Source organism: Callorhinchus milii, unplaced genomic scaffold, assembly GCF_018977255.1.
Source record: "Callorhinchus milii isolate IMCB2004 unplaced genomic scaffold, IMCB_Cmil_1.0 Scaffold21, whole genome shotgun sequence".
Taxonomy (NCBI): domain Eukaryota; kingdom Metazoa; phylum Chordata; class Chondrichthyes; order Chimaeriformes; family Callorhinchidae; genus Callorhinchus; species Callorhinchus milii.
The window spans coordinates 125,728-144,871 of NW_024704762.1; the positions used below are offsets into that span (position 1 = coordinate 125,728).

A 19,144-nucleotide genomic window follows, 5' to 3' on the forward strand; every position below is an offset into this window, starting at 1 on the left:
TAGAATGCAACTACTTGTCTTTAGCAACTATATCTTGCAAACATACAGCAACTTTCATTTAGGACGATCAACTCAAAGCCCTTCAAGTTGAAGGCAATTTCTCAACAAAATCATCAATCAGGAAAACAGGAGGGTGATATTGAGGTTATTGACCAAAGATATGGTCAGAGATACATTTTTAAGATGGTTTGAAGTTGAAGAGAGAATGTGCAAGGATAGGATTTCAGGAAAGAATTCGAGAGTGGGTCCATAGTGCCTGAAGGCTCAGCCACAATCAGCAACTTGGAAAGATCAGCAATGTCACAGAAATGAAACTTTGAAGAGGTAGTTGAGGAGGGGATTGTGAAAAATAAAATCAGAATTAACGGGTTATTGAAACATGTGCTGAGAGAAATCTTGTAAAAATAATCTTGGTTTATATGGCAGCGCTGCCTCAGGCCTATACAACACAGCAAAGGTGTACTGTTACACACAGGCAGCTGCCACTACCTCAAGAAGTAGATCCAGAAACTTTTGATGCAACAGCACAACCATTTTTATCTGGCTGGGGCTAAGGTGCCAGCGTCCCTCAGGTCAGCATTAGTTTGCCCTGTTGCCTGCCAAAGACTTCCAATAGATAAAAGTTTCCCATGGATTAAAGCTGCAAACTCCACACTTAGCTAGGTTGAGCTGACACTTTGGAGTTTGCCTGCAATGTAAATGGAGAAAACTCCAAATTCTACTTAAGCTGTTTCCGAAGTATGAGTCAGTCAGCTGGGGCTTCTGAGGTAAAACCGATTTGTACACTTAGTATTTGTATAAGAAGTAGAATTGCACAACTTTGGTGTTTCCCAGGTCACAGAAATTCATACTTACATTCTCCACATTTATATTGGCTTTTGCACTGGTCTCCATGAATTTGATGCCATAGTCACCAGCTAACTGAAAGATACAAGGATAATATATCCGCATTTAACACAATAAGATTATCTTATATTACTAACTGCAACTTGTATTCAAGCAAATGAAAATTTCAAAACCTTACAACGTGGAGTCCTGTATTGGTTGCAGCATTTGCCTCGCAAGTGAGAGGACCTGGGTTCGATTCCCAGGCGGGGCGAAACGTTATGCAAGTTTCCTTATTCTATGCACCTCTGTTTACCTAGCAGTAAGTAGGAGCCCAGTTGTTAATCGATTGGCAGATCGCTTTTCCGGGGATAATAATCCCTTCAAAATGAATAAATAAATACAGTGGAATCCGCTTTAGCCGAACGCTGGTTAACCCCAGATGCTGGGTAAATTGGATGAAATGCCCGGTCCTGATTCTTTTGTATTCTTGCCTGTTTTAGTTATGGTGTTAATTCAGACAAAAATCCATTATTCCAGGCAAAATGCCGCGCTGGTCACGGCTGCCCTCACTTTTCATCTCTGTTTCCCCTCTCCCTCATGCTGTCTCTTACTCACTTCCTCCCTCTCTGCTCTCACTCCCTGCTCTCTCTCTCAGCAGTATGACTCTGTGTGCCGAGCGGCTCCTTTCAGCCACGAGTGGCTCCGGGATGGAGATAGGAGGAGTCACATTGCAATGACAGTGGATTCTAGCCATTCACAAGCAGTTACAGACTATCAGTCAGTGAGGGGGCGGAGGAACGGGGAATAAACAAGAGGGGGAATGGGAGGAGTCAAATTGCGATTGATTGACAGTGGACTCCATCCATTCACAGGGTCTCTGGGTGGGGCAGTGGCTGCATTCGATGGTCGGGTATGGGACAAATTAACGGGGTCTCTGAAGTGATTGACACCTCCAGGAGCTGCCGCTAATTGGTCCCCTTCCCACTCAATGGGAATAGCACTGGAATGGTAGAGAGGAGACTCTCAGCTGAGCAAGAAGAGAAGAGAAAGGTAAGAACTTTTTTTTNACCAGACGCCGAATAAATCAGACAAAACCCCTACCCACAGAGGTGGAAGTAGAGCTCTTACGAGGGTCAAAAATGAATCTTAGCACTGCCGGTGTCACAACATATTGGGGCATTGAAACAAATAACATTACTGCACCAGAAAGCCATCATTTAGAGCAGTGGTTCAACCTTTTGGCTGCCGAAGGTTGAATACCCTATTTGAGAAACATCCGCGGGCCGCATGAGCAATATTTTGTGTTTCCCTTCCAGCTCCTTTTTCATGTTGGAAGGATGTCTCAAAGTGGGCACCTGAGTTGAGGTGGGAGCCGAGGTAGATGGGATGGGGAAGGAAAAAGATGACTGAAAGCGTGGTCAAAGAATTAGGCCTTGACATGCCTAGAAATAGAGGAGGGAGGGAGCGACGAGTCGGAGGGACTCCAGTAATGGAGCTCCAGAGAGCGGTGGCAAAATGGCAATGGTGGGGCAGATGGGGGGAGGGGGTCACGAAGCAAGCTGGTGTAAAATATAAAGCAAGCTGGGCAAAGGGAATGGCTAGATTGGGAAGTCGCCAGAAGTAGGGATGGGTGGGTGTAAAGATGAAGGACAGAGGAGTTTCTCACTGGGGAAAGAGGGAGATTTCTGTGAGAAACTGCATGTCACGTCGCTCAGTGTGTGTCCTTGGTCCCCTCCACAGCGGCCAAGGGAAGCTATCCTGACAGTGAACCACAAAACACTGCCCTCACTTTTCATCTCTGTTTCCACTCTCCCTCATGCTGTCTCTCACTCACTTCCTCCCTCTCTGCTCTCACTCCCTGCTCTCTCTCTGCTCGCACTCCCTCTATCTCTGCTCTCTCACTCCCTCTCTCTGCTCTCACTCCCTCTCTCTGCTCTCACTCTCTCTCTCTGCTCTCACTCTCTCTGCTCTCACTCCCTCTCTCTCTCTCTGCCCTCTCTCTCTCTCTGCCCTCTCTCTCTCTCTGCCCTCTCTCTCTCTCTGCCCTCTCTCTCTCTCTGCCCTCTCTCTCTCTCTGCCCTCTCTCTCTCTCTGCCCTCTCTCTCTCTCTCTGCCCTCTCTCTCTCTCTCTGCCCTCTCTCTCTCTCTCTCTGCCCTCTCTCTCTCTCTCTCTGCCCTCTCTCTCTCTCTCTGCCCTCTCTCTCTCTCTCTCTGCCCTCTCTCTCTCTCTCTCTCTCTCTCTCTCTCTCTCTCTCTCTCTCTCTCTCTGCCCTCTCTCTCTCTCTGCCCTCTCTCTCTCTCTCTGCCCTCTCTCTCTCTCTCTGCCCTCTCTCTCTCTCTCTGCCCTCTCTCTCTCTCTCTGCCCTCTCTCTCTCTCTCTGCCCTCTCTCTCTCTCTCTGCCGTGGCGGTGGTATGGCCCTCATCTCCAGGAACTCACTTGCTCTATCCCCTTTACTCTTCTGGCTCATTCCTCTCATTCGAGCACCTTACACTCTACCATCGCTCCAATCTTTCCCTCAAAATTATCATTTACTGTCACCCCCAAAATCTCCCCCACCTTCATCTCTAATGTCTCCACCCTCCTAGCTTCCCTCTACCTTTGTTCTGAACGCTTCCTCATCCTTGGCAACTTCAATCTCAACACCTTCTGCTCTATCTTCTCGGACTTCTCCTCTTTCCTCTCCCAACCTCTCCCTCCTCATTCGCTCTGCCACCCACATTCATGGCCACCCACTTGACCTGGTAATTATCCGGGACCTCAGTGTCACAATCACAGACAAAGCCACCTCCGATCACCATTTCATCTCCTTTAACTCCTCAATCCCTCTCCCCATCTCCACCAAACTCACCTCCATCTCTTACCGCCTCTGGATAAAAATCTTTCTGCAATCCCTCTCCGTTGCAGTGGAGTCATCTGAACATCCCCCGCTCTGCCTACGTCCCGCACTGATTTATCCTGCTCGCTCACTCTCCTCCACAACTCCCTCCCACCACACTTGATGCCCTTGCCCACCTCACTTCCCAAACTACCTCCTACTCACGAACCTCACCCTGGTACACCAGACATCTCTGCTCCCTCAAGGGTCAGGTGTGGGTCACTGAACTCATCTGGCTCAAGTCTGACCTAACGACCCACTGTCAGATCTGGCTGGACCGCATCAAAACATACCCCGCCACCCTCGCCTCTGCCAAATCATCCTTCTACTCTAAGATAACCTTGGAGGCGAAGGACAACCCCAGGCTCCTATTCTCCACCACCAACTGGTTCCTCCATCCACCTCCCCACCCCTCTCCTTACCTCCCAGCTCCACCTCCTCGCCCCTCTACTCTTCGACACCATCAATCTGTCGCTATAATCTGGCACCATTCCCATCCCCATAAAAATAGATATAATCACCCCAATCCTGAAAAAACCTCTGGACCCATCCCTGCCTTCTAACTACCGGCCCATCTGCAAACCTGGCTCATTCGTCTCCTACAACTCCCTTCACAAGCCCCTTCAATCTGGTTTCTGTGCTGCTCACAGCACAGAAACTGCTCTGGTCAAGGTGACAAACAATATTTTGTCCATCTGTGAACCAGGGCTCCCTCTGCCTCCCCGTCCTCTCTGCTGCCTTCGATACCACTCCATTCTCCTCTCCTCTCACCTCAAACTTCAAGGTTCTGTAAGGTCTTATCTCTCACACCACCTCCAATTTGTCTCTGCCAACTCTTTCTCTTCCAGCCCCACACAGACTTGTGTGGTGTTTCTCAGTGCTCCTTATCGTCACTTTCAAGGCCCTCCACGGCCTTGCCCTCTCCAACATCTCTGATCCGCTGACCCCCTATCAACCTGTCCGCTCACTCCATTCAGGCTCCGACCTGCTCCAGGTCTCCTGCCCGAGCATCGGCGGCCAGGCTTTCAGCCTCTCTGCCCCACTCTTTGGAACTCTATCCTACAATCCCTTTACCTTGCTCCCTCTCTTGCCTCCTTCAATGCACGACTCAAGACCCCTTTTGCCTTCATCCACCCTCCTACCCTCCCTCATCCCAACCCTGTCCCCCACGCAGATCCCTGACTATTCAGAGCCTTGGGACGTCCTCCCAACGTGAAAAGCACTTTACAAATGTAATTCTGTTGTTGCTCGCTCACTCCCACTCTCGGCTCTCTCACTCCCTCTGCTCAATCCCTCACAAAATATCTCTCCCCGTCAAGCACTCTCTCTCTCAATCACTCTCTCCTGCACTCTCTCACACACTCTTTCTCCCTGATCTACTCTCTTACTTCCCCCTCTCTCATACACTCTCCCTCACTCAATCACTATCTTCCTGCCCATCTCTCCCACACACCCTCTCTCTCCCCTTTCACAATCGCTCACTCCCTGTTCTCCCATTCTCCTCTCTCCCCCCCTCATCCATTATCTCTCCCTCTCAATCAGTCTTTCTCCCCACAGGAGCTGGCGGTTGGTAAGGAAATGTTGGATAGAGACCCGCTTGGCTTCCTCTCAACTTGGGAGGGGCTTCCTGACAGACTGCAGAAACCACTGGTATCATTTCCACTCCATGTGCTGTGTCCTCCCAACCATTGGTTCCTGCCGCTGCTATGAGAAGATGGTTTGCCAGGGAGGGAGGGAGAGTCCAAGCGGTAGTTGGAAATGGTCTTAGGCAGGATGTGGTCTATGGACTGCTGTTGGGCCACCCTGATTTAGAGCAGCACACCTCTGCTGGTCTGAGTTCCAACAATGAAAGCTATCTTTTCTAATCTCATTTTCATTACTTAGGTGCTCATGATATTCCATTATTGAAGCTGTTTAGACTAAAAAATTAGGAACATTGGGAAAACAGTGGCAGGAGGAGTCCATTCATCTGTTAATTCGAACCTGTTCCACCCATTTATTAGAATTTGGTAGATCTTTTAAACTCAACAACCCACCGTTTTGCCATATACTTAATATGTCTCTTTTAAACAACCCTCTTGATTATACCTGCACAGCTTTATCACAAACCACTATGTGAAGAAATGCTTTCTAACCTCATTGCTGATTGTTGAGACTTTAACTCAGGCTAGACTGATCCTCTAGTGCAGTATTGGAGAGGATTGGATTTTGGGGGTAAGATGTTGCATTTTTAATATCTTTTCATGTTAAAATTATGCCTAGATAATGAGTTTAAATCCCAACATGGGGCTTGAAACTACAATAAGTTGCATCACATAAGTCGCTTCAGTCAGAATCATAACATTTACTCTGATTTACACAAAATCGGAGTTACAGGCAAACTATGTAAATTGGATCAAATCCAATTTAATCAATAATCTATACTGCGCATGTGTAATTCACTGCAGCTGGTAAGTCTTCAGGCAGTACTTTGTCACTGAAATAGGTGGGTGACGTGTGGTGATGAGTCAAGACTATGTTTCCCGCAATTTAATGTGTCTTGACCCATTGTCGTGTGCACACTTACTACGAGCAAGCATTGGAATCACAGGAAACTAAGGTCTTCTGCACACTGGGCGACAGATAAGACTACATTTTCCGCAATTCAATGCAGCTGGTCGGTAAGTGTGGGAGTAAGTAGGGGATGAAGTAGGCGTTACAAGTTTGGAGATGATAAATACGACCGGTACAAAGAAACCCAAGTGGTTATGATAGGAACACAACCTGCATGAATACACTTGTGGTGCCAAGGAGTGAATGGATTTGAACACGAGTGAGGGGATCTTGAAGTCGATCCGTTCAGTGATGCCAGTGGAGCCTGGGCCAGAGCTGGTGAGCTGTGGGGACGGAGTTTGGATTGAATTCAAGATCCCGTTTCTCCTCTTTGTATCCTTTGACAGTCTCACCCGACCTGACCTCTGTGATCTTCTGAAATCTAATGACCTTCCATCCCCTTCACTCAGCGAGCAAAGGCCTTCTTCAAATCTTTACTGTTTTTGCCTCATCATCGGCTAGCGGGCTTTCAGCCCCCACTCTATGGAATTCCAATCTGGAGTCCGTGCTATTGTCTGAAAATGTATCTCTTTGATCACACTGTCAGAAACCTTTCTCCTTAGCATCTCTCCAGCAATGAGACATCTTCCAGAAGTGCAAGCCACCACATAAATCCTATTGTAATAATAATAATCCTTGCATTTTGATATAACGCTTTATTACGTCTTTGATACGTCTCAAAGCGCTTCACGGAATATACTGTAAAATAAATTGACTGTATTTTGTGAGCAAAATGTGACAGCCAATTGCACACAGCAGTGTTCCACAAACAGTCATGGATTTAGTGACCAATTTATTATTGGTTTTGAGGAATTATTACCCCAAGAAATGCGACCCGCCAATTGACTAACAACCGGGTTCTTACTTATTGCTAGGTAAACAGAGGCATGTGGAGTAAGGAAACTTGCCCAACATTTTGTTCTGTCCGGGACTCGAACCCAGCTCTCTCTCTCTCTCTCTCTCTCTCGTTTGCAAGGTGAGTGCTCTGACCACTGAGCTGCAGGACTTAACGTCCAATTGTATTGTACTAACTAAACCAAACGGAAACACATCATATCTGTAATTTTATTTTTCATTAAGTATTTATCCTATTTGCTTTTGAGGAAGAAAAGAAGCAGGGTGTCCTTGGAGCTGAGTTGACCAGCATGCCTGGCAATAGAATGTTGGAATCGAGACAGCCCTTTGTGGGGTCTAAGTAGTCCAATTCCTGAGGCAAGCGGGTCCACAGTAACCCACTCGCACCCGCTCCCCGCCATCCAAATGACGCGCATCTCCGCCCAGAGCCGCTCCACCCACTGCGGTATTGAGCAAACAGCATGAAAGGCATAGAGTGTAGCACATTGTGTACAGGTGTGTAGTGCAAGGGGGTGTTTATAGCGGATTCTAAGAAAAAAGTGCAGCCGCACTTTTCTATTGGCCCAGCTCATTGGTAAGCCCTGGAAGAGCAGATAATTCACTGGGGACAGGGAGTCATCCCACTCAGCTCTTGTTAACCCTGCATTGAAAGCACTCACACTTAGGGTGGTTCTAGCTGGACAAGTAGCGGGAATGTTTGCCAGAAAGAGATATCAATGGCGAGCTATGCAATTTTAGCTGGATAGTCTCCAGCAGTTACCCCAACCTGCACTCTGGGGTTCCCAAGCCTTGGTTCTTGTCAACCCGTGCCTAATACGCTCCAGAATTGGGTAATTAGGATGCATCCCTTTTTGGAGAGTGCACTATTCAAATGAATAGCTCTGGAATTTCCATGTGCTGGTGGGATGCATGGAATTCTCAGTTTGGTTTAGATACTCTCAAGCACGGTGATGGATTTCCGCATCTGTCAGGACCCGGGAAGTGTGCAAATCAAAGCCCTAAAGTGTAGGGCATTGAAGCTTTACAGAGAGTGCTTTCAATGGAGAGGAGCCAGTGCAAGTGACATGCAGATAGCAAGGAGGACAGGGAGGGCATCTGAGTTTGATTCCCAGCAAGGCAAAATGTTGGGCAAGTTTTCTTCTTCCACACACCTCTGTTTACCTAGCAGCAAGTAGGAACCCAGTTGTTAGTCGATTGGTGGATCACTTTTCCAGGGGTAATAACTACTTCAATAAAAAATAATAAATTGGTCACTTCAATCCACGACTGTTTGTGGGATGCTGCTGTGTGCAAATCTCTGCCACGCTTTTCTTACAAAATATACAGTCAATTCACTTTACAGTATATCCTGTGAAGCACTTTGAAACGTCTCGAAGATGTGATAAGATGCTATAATAAATACGAGGATTATTAATATTATCTCTGAAGATGCTGAGTACTACAGGACTGAACTAGAATATTAACCGTTCAATCTTGTTTTAGATTGTGTTAATGAAAAGCAGGAAAATTCACAGCTAACCTGCTAAAGAGTGTAAGATTTCCATCTCATACCTTCTCTCCACGTTCTTTGCTGACTTGTCTTTTCTCATTTACATCACATTTATTTCCAAGAATCATTTTTTCCACGTCAGCCGAGGCATGCTGTGAAAGTGAGAGAGAAAACAATCTATGGGGACATTGCCGTGTACAATTGGACTTTTGTGTTTACTACAAATCACCTGTGAAGTGTTTTAAGATGTCCTCCTAACATGAAAGGTAACAAACCAAATGGAAGGATTATTAGTCAAAAGGAAAATCTGTGTCCCAAGAATTGGACAAAACACAAAGCCCCCCCCCCCACACACACACACAGTTTCCCCCCCACACACACACAGTCCCACCCCCACACACAGTCGTTTCCCCCCACACACACACACAGTCGTCCCCCCCCCACCACACACAGTTGTTGTTTCCCCCCCCCCTACACACAGTCGTCGTCCCCCCACACACACAGTCGTCGTCTGCTCTTCATTCTGCTTAATGGGATCTCCACAATATATTTTCAGTATAAAACTGTCTACAAGAAAATGGATCTCAATTTGCTAAATCGAGAGGTTCTGGACACAATGGCCTTCAGCACCTTCAGAAAAGGAGGGAGGGGGGGAAAAATTCACAAAGGTATCAATTCAGACAGTGGGGTCTGGCTTATGGGTGAGGGGATAGTTTCTAAATCCAAGTTGGCAATACAAAACTTGAGTTTTCAATCTGCTGACGACACTTTACTTTCAAAAGTCAATGAGTCCTGAAAGATCTAAGTAATTGGGTTTGGGTTTGTAGTGCGCACGTACCTCTTCAATATTCCGGATCCAGTTCTTGATGTTGTCAAATGATTTCTCATTGGTGATGTCATACACCAGCATGATACCCTGGTAGAAACAAGAGGCAGATAGTGTTTGGTAATGTCAGGTGGTGTTATAGCAAATGATGCCCAGCTGCCACCTACACACACCCAATAGTTTACCATCATGGCTCAGGAGGTAGCATTCTCGCTTCACAATCAAAAGGTGGATTCAACCTGCACTTTGGGATTTGGAACTCATAGTCTAAGGTGACGCTCCAATGCAGTCCTGGGGTTTGCTGCATTGTTAAGAATTAAATCAGGGTGGCTCTAATCTTTGGCTGCCAAGGACCAGTTGCCCTATTTGAGAAATGTCCGTGGGCAATATAAACAATATTTTTGTGTTTCCCTTACAGAAACATAACAACATTTATCACATTGGAAGGACGTTTCAAAGCGTTCAACACTGTCAGCCAGGCATCTGAGCTGGGGGAGGGAGATGAGAGAGGTGGGATAGGGATGGGAAAAGATGACCGAAAGCACAGTCAGGTCTTGACGTGCCTTGAAAGAGGGGAGGGATCGAGGAATGGAGCTCGAGGATTGGGGGCAAAATGGCAACGTGAGGCAGAAGGGTCATGAAGCGAGACGGTATTTGCCCTGGAAAGGGAACAGCTGGGTTGAGAGGTCACAGAGTTAGTGGGAGAGGGGGCATTGAAGGATGTAGAGGAGTTTTTCACTTGGTGGGAGGGAGGCTCTAGCGTATACCTCTCTCAATCACTAATTCTCTGGGCTCCCTCACACACTGTGCCTTCACTCTATGCTCTCTCTTGATTTCTTTCTCTCCCAATCTCTGCACACTCTACCCCTCTGTCAATCACTGTATCTCTCCCCTTCTCACTCAATCTCTCTCTCTCTCACTCTATCAGTCAATCAATCACACTCTCTCAATGAATTACTCTCTCTCTGTCCCACTCCCCCTCTCACACACACTCGGCCTATCTCGCTCTCTCAATCACCCTCACGTCTGTCTCTCTCTCTCAATCACCCTCACTCTCTCACACAAACACCCTCACACTCTCTCTCACACATAAGCACCTTCACTCTCTCTCCGTCTCTCGCAGACACACAATCAATTACCCTCACACACACTTTCTCACCCAATCACCCTCGTATTCTCTTTCACACAATCACCCTCACTCTCTCCCTCACACAATCTCCCTCACACAAACACCCCCTCTCTCACACACAGCCTCACATTCTGTCTCTCGCACAATCAATCAGCCTCACACACACTCTCTCTCAATCACTCTCTCTCTCTCTCAATCACCCTCTCTCTCACTCACCCTCTCTCTCACTCACCCTCTCTCTCACTCACCCTCTCTCTCACTCACCCTCTCTCTCTCACTCACCCTCTCTCTCTCACTCATTCGCTCAATCACCTCCTCTCTCGCTCAATCACCTCCTCTCTCGCTCAATCACCTCCTCTCTCGCTCAATCACCTCCTCTCTCGCTCAATCACCTCCTCTCTCGCTCAATCACCTCCTCTCTCACTCAGTCACCCTCTCTCTCTGTCACTCAATCACCCTCTCTCTCTGTCACTCAATCACCCTTTCTCTCTCACTCACCCTCTCTCTCGCAATCACACCCTCTCTCTCGCAATCACACCCTCTCTCTCGCAATCACACCCTCTCTCTCTCAGTCACCTTCTTACACAAACTCTCTCTCCGCGTATCTTAATCACTCTCACTCCTCCTCTCCCATACTCTCTCTATCACTCTCCTACTCGCCCTCACACACCGTTTGTCCCTCACTCTGCCTATCACTCCCTCTCTCCCTGCCTTTGCCCCCCCTCTCTCACCCCCATTCACACACACACTCTCTCCTCACATTCTCTCTCGCCCACTCGCTCTCAATCAGCCTAGGATAGTGTGCAGTGACAGGAGGCAGTGCTGCGTCCTCCCAGCTGCCGGCTCCAGCCACTGCCGAGAGGAAGATTGCCAGGGAGGAAGGGAGCGGGCAGCCTGAAGTTGGAAATGGTCTTGGGCCGGATGAAATCAACTGCTAGGCTGCCAGTTGGATCACTCTGTTCAAGAGAATCCAAGTTAAAAACTTCCATGCAGCGCCTCCTACACGTAGAAACTCCAAAGTTTAGAATGGATTCTCATGCTCGGACACTCATTATTACCCAATTATGGAGAGTATTTGGTGCAGGTTGGTAAGAGCCAAGGCTTGAAAATCCCAAAGCATGTGTTGGGGTAACTGCTGGAGTTAAATCAACTAAAACCACTTAGCTTGCCATTGAAAGCGCAATGTGACAAGCTTTGCACTATTTGCCCATCTGGGACCACACGACCCATTAGGGTGTTACAAAGTGAAAGAAACTGCTTGGTTCTGTCCCTCCTACCATGATGAATCATGCTTGGTCATCAGCAGTGCCTTGGAGTATAGTGAAGCAGCCTGGCTCAGGAAATGAAACAGAGAGACCACCAAAGGTTTGGCTCAATTCTGACATTCCATCGTCAAGCAGATCACCTTGGAACCAGTTTAGCTCCAGGGAGACCCACTTACCTTCCCCCACACCCACCCCCAGGATAGTAACTAGCTGGTCATCTGATATTGGACAAGCATAAGTTTGAGCTCTCATTAGGTGGATGACAGGCTTGAGTGTGAAAAGGAGCAGTGCTTGCCGTGCGTTTAAGAGCTGTGATCAGTGAGTTTTGGACCATTAGAAAAATCGCTTTGTGACGTTGTACCCTGCTCAATTAAAAAAAATAAGGATTTTCTTTTTCTTTTACACTAACTGCACAATTTACAACGGACCTTGACCCTCGTTTCACTCCATTGCCCCATTTCCCTCAGACCCATCCATGGCGCTAATCCTTTCGCTTCTAGTCTAGGTGTGCACATTTGGTTGCCGTCCTCTCTTCTCTCTCTCTCCCCGCCCCCACTCCCAATCCTTCACTACTTCCACTCCTCTTCTATGCCTCCTCTGCTCCTGCCTGTCATCCTCAGCCAGGCTCACCACGGCACTCAAGGATGCCTCTACTAAAGCAGTCATCCCAATTGAACGTTCTGTTATTTGGCTCTACAACTCCCCCACTACCATTTAACACTTTGGTCTCCATCACATCTGTAAGTCCTTCGGTACAACAGTTATCTCCGCTCACAGTTAAGTGCTGACGAATGAATGTGGCTCAAATCTGGCCTCAGCATTCACCTCCATATTTGGCTGGACCTCACTAAAGCTCATCACTTTGCCCTCATCTCAGCCAAGTTGTCCAATTCCAAGATAACCCTGAAGACTAAGGACAAAACACTCTGGAGGCTAAGGTAAACTCTTCACCACTATTTTCTCTAATGTGAGGAATGCATTTCCTTGGGTCAAAAACAGGTTTCACTTTACAAGTGAAGCTCTTTGAGACTTCTCACCGCCGTGATAAGGCACTGTATCAAATATCAAGGATTATTACTATTATTATCTATCTCTTCCCTCATTTCCCTCATGAAACTGGTCCTGTTCACCTGACCCCATCCTACCCCTCTCTTCACTATCCAGCCTCTTTCACCTCCTTGCCCCTTGCTGACAGACTCGATCGAACTCTTCCTCTGAAAATGTTCCTACTTCCTTCAAAGCTGGTACTGGAACGAGTCATTTGCCTATCAGCTTTGCTCTTCCCTTTCCCAACACTTCCTGTATGAAGCCTTCCAATCCAGATTTTGCCCAGTCCATAGCCCAAGATTACCCTATCAAAGTCGCCAATGACATTTTCTACCTCGTCTATCTCAGTGCTTCTGTTCTATCCCAGCACCTTTCTCTCTTCCAACAAAGTTTCCTTCTGCAACCGCATAGGTCCTGTAAAGTTCCTCCAACAGATCGAGTTCAAGATCCGTATTCTTGCATTTAAATCCTTCCATAAAGCCCTATCCTACCCCTGCAATCTCCATCAGCCATATCAATCCAGATGTTCCTTCGACTTGGCCAACAATGGTCCTACATCCCTTGCACTATACGCAAACCCACTTGGTGCCCGCGCTGTGGAATTCCATCCACATGTGCCTTCCACCCCCTTCCTCCCCTCTCTTTTAGGGTACATCTCAATACTACACTTTGCCATCTTTCCCCTCTCTCCTCATCCCCCTCCCAGCTCAGAATTGCCAAACACTTTGGAATGTCTTCCTGACGGGAAATGAGTGATTCAAGTTTAAATTATATCGTTTTGTGTTAGGAACTACCTAGCTTCCTCTCAGTATGATATACATGAAAACATAGCTACCATCTTCCTACCCACATCCTGACCAGTGAGTGACGGTTCCACCAGTTAATAATAATAATAATCCTTGCATTTGATATAGCGCTTTTGACGTCGGGAGGACATCCCAAAGCTTTTCACAGAATATACTGTAAAGTGAATTGACTGTATATTTGTGGGCGAACGCGGCAGCCAATTGCGCACAGCAATGTCCCACAAATAGTCGTAGATTGAAAATGACCAATTTATTATTGTTTTTGGTTTTGGAGGGATTATTATTAGGCTCTGTGTGGAGTAAGGAAACTTGCCCAAGATTTCGCCCTCTGCCGGGAATTGAACTCAGGTCTGTCGCTTGCAAAGCGAGTGCTCTAACCACTGAGCTACAGGACTCCACAGTTAGAAGGTGTGGAACTTGAGCAGTAGCTGCTAACTCTCTGCATGGCATTGACTATGGGTGGGGAGGTGGGGGGGGCCGCGGGAATTGGATGAGCCAAAGTGTCTTCTTCATCCAAACCAATCTTGTGAACATTCTTCCAAAATAAATTTGTCAATCACTTCATGGCTGTTTGTGGGACATTGCTGTGTTCAAATCAACTGCTGTAGTTGCTGCAAAAATAGTCACTATCCTTTGCAATAAAATCATGTGAACCGATTTGAGGTGAAAGGTGCTATATCAAATGCAAGGATTATTAATAGGTTTCAGCCCTTACTAGATGGAGAGCAGGTAACAGGAAGTCCAGGAGAGGTTCTTGATGGAACAGTTTAACATGAAATGCATGAGAACATTGACTCTTGCCCACAGCTCAGACCCACATCCTATCTATTGAGCGAGTGATGGTTTCACCAATTGGAAATGTGGAGCTTGAGTGGCAGGTGTTTACCTTCTCTAGATGCCAATCAAGATGGATCCCAAGCCTTGAAAACATGAGTGTTCGTAGACCCAATTCCGGGTAATATCTTCAGCAATTATCCAAAGCCTCAGTTTCCTCATCAGCTTATTCAATGGACATCTGTCTTTAGCATGGTGGGAGGACCCATCACACAGTTCAGTGCATGATGTGCCAGTTTGATGTTCATATTGTTTATTCCGTCCAATATTCAAAGGGCCCAAAATAATCACAAAAAGAATGGGAGGGGGGTAGAAAATATTTCTTTCCACAAATGGTGTTGGGAGTTGAAATAAGGTATCCTCTGCCACAAATTGTAGCTGAAGCCGAGTCCATCAATTCTGTTTGAAACTAGATGCTTGAAAAACAGGCATATTAAAGGGTATGTGAAGCAACTGGAGAGTGGGATTTCTCATATGGAGAAAAACACTTTTGCAGACTTGTTTCTGTGCAAACTGCTTGCAGTTAGAAGTTTCCTCCAGCAGTCAAGCATAAAACTGGAGTTATTAGCACTTACCATGGCTCCACGATAATACGCAGTGGTGATGGTCCGGAATCGTTCTTGACCAGCTGTGTCCCTAAAATATTTGAACACAAATTTTTCAGATTTACCACCAAAGTAACAACTGTAAAGTACCAAAACCCACTTTCGAGCATTTCACAATCTTTCGATACAATATATTGTATTATACAATGGACCTCTTGCTATGGGTAGCTAGATCATAATATTTGACTTTCTTTCCATGATATTTTCATATCCCACTTCACCCCCGTCCCATAAGTCATTTCATTCTGATAAATATTAATTCAAAACACTGAGCAACTTTTGATTGCTTTTGTTCAGTTTTGTTCCTGATATCTATTGTCTTTGCAACTTTAAAAACATTCCTTCACAGCAACCACATAGCTTTATCAAGGGAACACTGAAACAAGTGCTGTGAAACATTTTTGGAACCTAGATTAATAGAATAAAAGTACTTTCTATACGGCGAAACACTGAAAGGTTTGCAGTTAAAATTAATTTGGATGAATGTGAGACCATGCAGAAAAGCAGTCCCTAATTACCTGCCAGTATATTTATATATAGAGAATCTTTGCATTTGGCATATAGCACCTTTCAAATCAGGAGTATATCTCAAAGTGCTTTACATGATTTACTGTAGATTGCGGTGACTGTATTTGTGGGTGAACACAAAAACTAAATGCGCACAACAAAGTTTACAAACGGGCATAAAGTGAATGACTAATTTATTTGGACAATTGTTGGCCACAATCAGAAAGGCCACAAGATGACTGGTGGGAAATGAAACGTGATTGTCTTAGTCAGCATCTAAGCCATGATGCTTAGCACAAACATCTTGCATGAATGAACATTTCTCTTCACCTGGATGAGCACACAGATTCAACAAACTGAAAAGAAATCCAACTGCCTTTTAACCAGAATATTCAGTTACAACAACAACAACATTACATTTGTATAGCGCCTTTCACGTCGGGAGGATGTCCCAAGACGCTGGACAGTGACAGCATTTCAGACCTGAGCTGGGGTCAGGGGGGGAGAAGGGAGGGGAGGGGAAGGGGAGTGGCTGATGGCATGGTAGAAGAGGAGGGTTTTGAGGCAGGACTTGAAGGAGGCTAAGGAGGGGGCGAGGCGGAGTGATTGGGGGATGGAATTCCAGAGGTTGGGGGCAGAGTGGTTGAAGGCTCTCCTGCCAATGTGGGTCGGGGGGCGTGGAGCAGCCAGAGCTGGCTGAGCAGAGGGAGCGGGGTTAGGAGATCAGGCGTAGCATTAGCACAGGATTCGAAAAGCCTGACTCAAATGTTTTCACCCTAAATGAACTCCTTTACTCTTTGCCATGTGTCTGGCTCCTTACCATATTTGCAGTTTAATTTTCTTGCCATCCAATTCAATTGTTCGGATTTTAAAGTCAATACCTTAAAAAAAAGAAAACAACACATTTCTATCTTTATATTACCAGACAAAACTTCTGTAGCATCGCCAGATCATACTCTTCCTTTCTTCTCCTGACAATTTTATGTTTTTTACTGTATTTTAATGTGTATACTGTGTGCAAGGACAGTTTACTGATAGCGTGTTGCTAGTACTTAATGTGGGCAAGAACAGGAAACGGCCAGTGAAATGAAAGTAAGCAAGGACAGATAAATGCACCAAGTAAACAAAGCTTGTCTCATTCTTCCAAACCATTAAAAGCAGCCGACTCGTCTCCTATCTACCATGTAGAGACAAATGGTTACCAATCTAATGTTTTGCATCAAACATATTTTATCTGTCCACTCCCTCCCTGCTCCATGTACCCCGCCTGCCCCACCATCAGCGGTCGAGCTTTTAACCTCTCTTCCCCTACACTCTGGAACTCCATCACACATTCCCTTTGCCTCACTCCCTCCCTTGCCTCTTTCATGGCAGACCCTCTTCAACCATGCTTTCGGTCTCCTACCCTCTTTGCCTTCCACCATCCCTGATCCCAACCCACCCCCCCCACTTGGGTCCTAATCTCTGACAGTTCAGCATCTTGGGATGTCCTCCTGACCTGAAAGGCACTTTACAAATGTAATTTAGTATTGTATCAGCAACAGTCCCTGAACTAATCCAGCAGTTCCTTTTGCCCTTTACGAATAGCAATAGATTCTGCAGTTGCCTAAATTACTGGAAAAATCTGGCAGCAAAACACTTTGTATCTTTTCTTTGTGCAGAGTATCTCAAATGTGATAATAAAAATCTACAATTCCACATATGCACAACACCAACACATGGAAAATTCTCTATCTGGAATGGAGCGCGAACTCAGTCTCCCGATTCATTTAACACCACCAGCACCACCAACAACAAAATTACATGTGTAAAGCACCTTTCATGTCGGGAGGACATCCCAAGGCGCTGGACAAAGAGTTTCAGACCCGAGCTGAGGGTCGGGGTGGGGGGGAAGCAGGGACATCGAAAGCACAGTCGAAAGAGGGTCTTGAGATAGGTCTTGAAGGTGGCGAGACGGAGGGACGGAGTTCCAGAGGATGGGGGCAGAGTGGCGGAAGGTTGCTCGCCCCAACATTGGCAGGTGGGCCTTCTGCCACTCTGCCCCCACCCTCTGGAACTCCATCCCGCAGTCCCTCCGCACCATCTGTTAATGCTTGGGTTTTAACAGGGACACTACCTGTGGAACTACGCTGTGGAACGTGAGCCACCCTGAGTGACGGACACCATCTAAATACAAGTTGATGATTTACGGGATTAACAACATGGCTGATTTGCCATCAACAATATTGATCAATGTGGCCCCAGCCCGGCCACACCCCCACTGGCCACACAACCCAGCCCAGCCACACCCACACTGGCCACACCCACCCCCCCAGCCCGGCCACACCCCCACTGGTCACACACCCCCAGCCCGGCCACACCCCCACTGGCCACACCCCCCCAGCCCAGCCACACCCACACTGGCCACACCCACCCCACAGCCCGGCCACACCCCCACTGGCCACACACCCCCACCAACCTGGCCGCAACCCCACTGGCCACACACCCCCAGCCTGGCCACACCCCCCCAGCCCAGTCACACCCCCACTGGCCACACCCCCCCCAGCCCAGCCACACCCCCACTGGCCACACCCCCCCAGCCCAGCCACACCCCCACTAGCTACACACCCTCAGCCCGGCCACACCGCAACTGGCCACACAACAACAACAAGATTCCATTTATAGAGTGCCTTTCACGTCGGGAGGACATCGCAAGGCACTGTACAGTTGGGTCAGGACCTGAGCATTGGGGGGAAATGATTAGCGTGAGGGGAGGGAAGGGAGGGAGCAAGGATGGGGTAGAGAGTCGAGAGGGGAGCTGAAGGCACGGTCAAAGAGAAAGGTCTTGAGACCGGCCTTGAAGGAGGAAAGGGAGGAAGTGGCGAATGCACTGGGAATGGAGCTCCAGAGCCTCGGGGCTGAGAGACTGAAGGCCACCGATGGTCGGGCAGTTGGGGCGGGGGATGTGGAGCAGACCGGAGCCAGAGGAACGGAGGGTACGGGCAGGTAGGTAGGGGGATAGTAGGTCGGAGAGGTAGGAGGGAGCGAGGCTGTTAATGGGCCTTGTAGGTGAGGATGAGGATCTTGAATTCGATCCTCTGGGGGATGGGAAGCCAGTGGAGGCGAGCGAGGGTGGGAGTGAGGGTGGGAGTGAGGGCGAGGGTGAGGGTGAGGGTGGGAGTGATGTGGTCGCGAAGCCTGGTGCGGGACAGTACACGAGCTGCAGAGTTCTGAATGACCTGCAGTGTGGAGGGAGGGCCGGGAAGGCCGACGAGGAGAGAGTTCCCATAGTCCAGCCTTGAGGTGATAAAGGCGTTGACCAGAGTTTCAGCCGCGTGAGGTAGTGCTGTAGTCTGGTGACATTCCGCAGGTGATGGAAGGCGGTGCCAGTTGTGGTGCGGATATGAGGGAGAAAGGACAGCTCAGGGTCGAGGGGAACCCCGAGGTTCCTGATGGCTTTGCGAGGTGGAGAGTGCGGCCTTGGATGCTGATGGTGTCAGCGCCT

At 47.6% G+C, this 19,144-nt stretch overlaps 1 protein-coding gene across 1 annotated transcript in view; it reads right to left on the bottom strand.

Annotated features, from left to right (window-relative positions):
- Positions 1 to 19,144, bottom strand: part of rab8a (RAB8A, member RAS oncogene family) — a 44,206-nt gene that overhangs the window by 24,476 nt on the left and 586 nt on the right. Inside the window, exons 2-6 of the mRNA XM_007902560.2 lie at positions 16,481 to 16,541; positions 15,124 to 15,184; positions 9,480 to 9,557; positions 8,704 to 8,793; positions 856 to 921 (exon numbers count right to left, since the gene is read on the bottom strand). Coding sequence (XP_007900751.1) covers positions 856 to 921; positions 8,704 to 8,793; positions 9,480 to 9,557; positions 15,124 to 15,184; positions 16,481 to 16,541 — 356 coding nt within the window. The remainder of the gene's footprint in view (positions 1 to 855; positions 922 to 8,703; positions 8,794 to 9,479; positions 9,558 to 15,123; positions 15,185 to 16,480; positions 16,542 to 19,144) is intronic.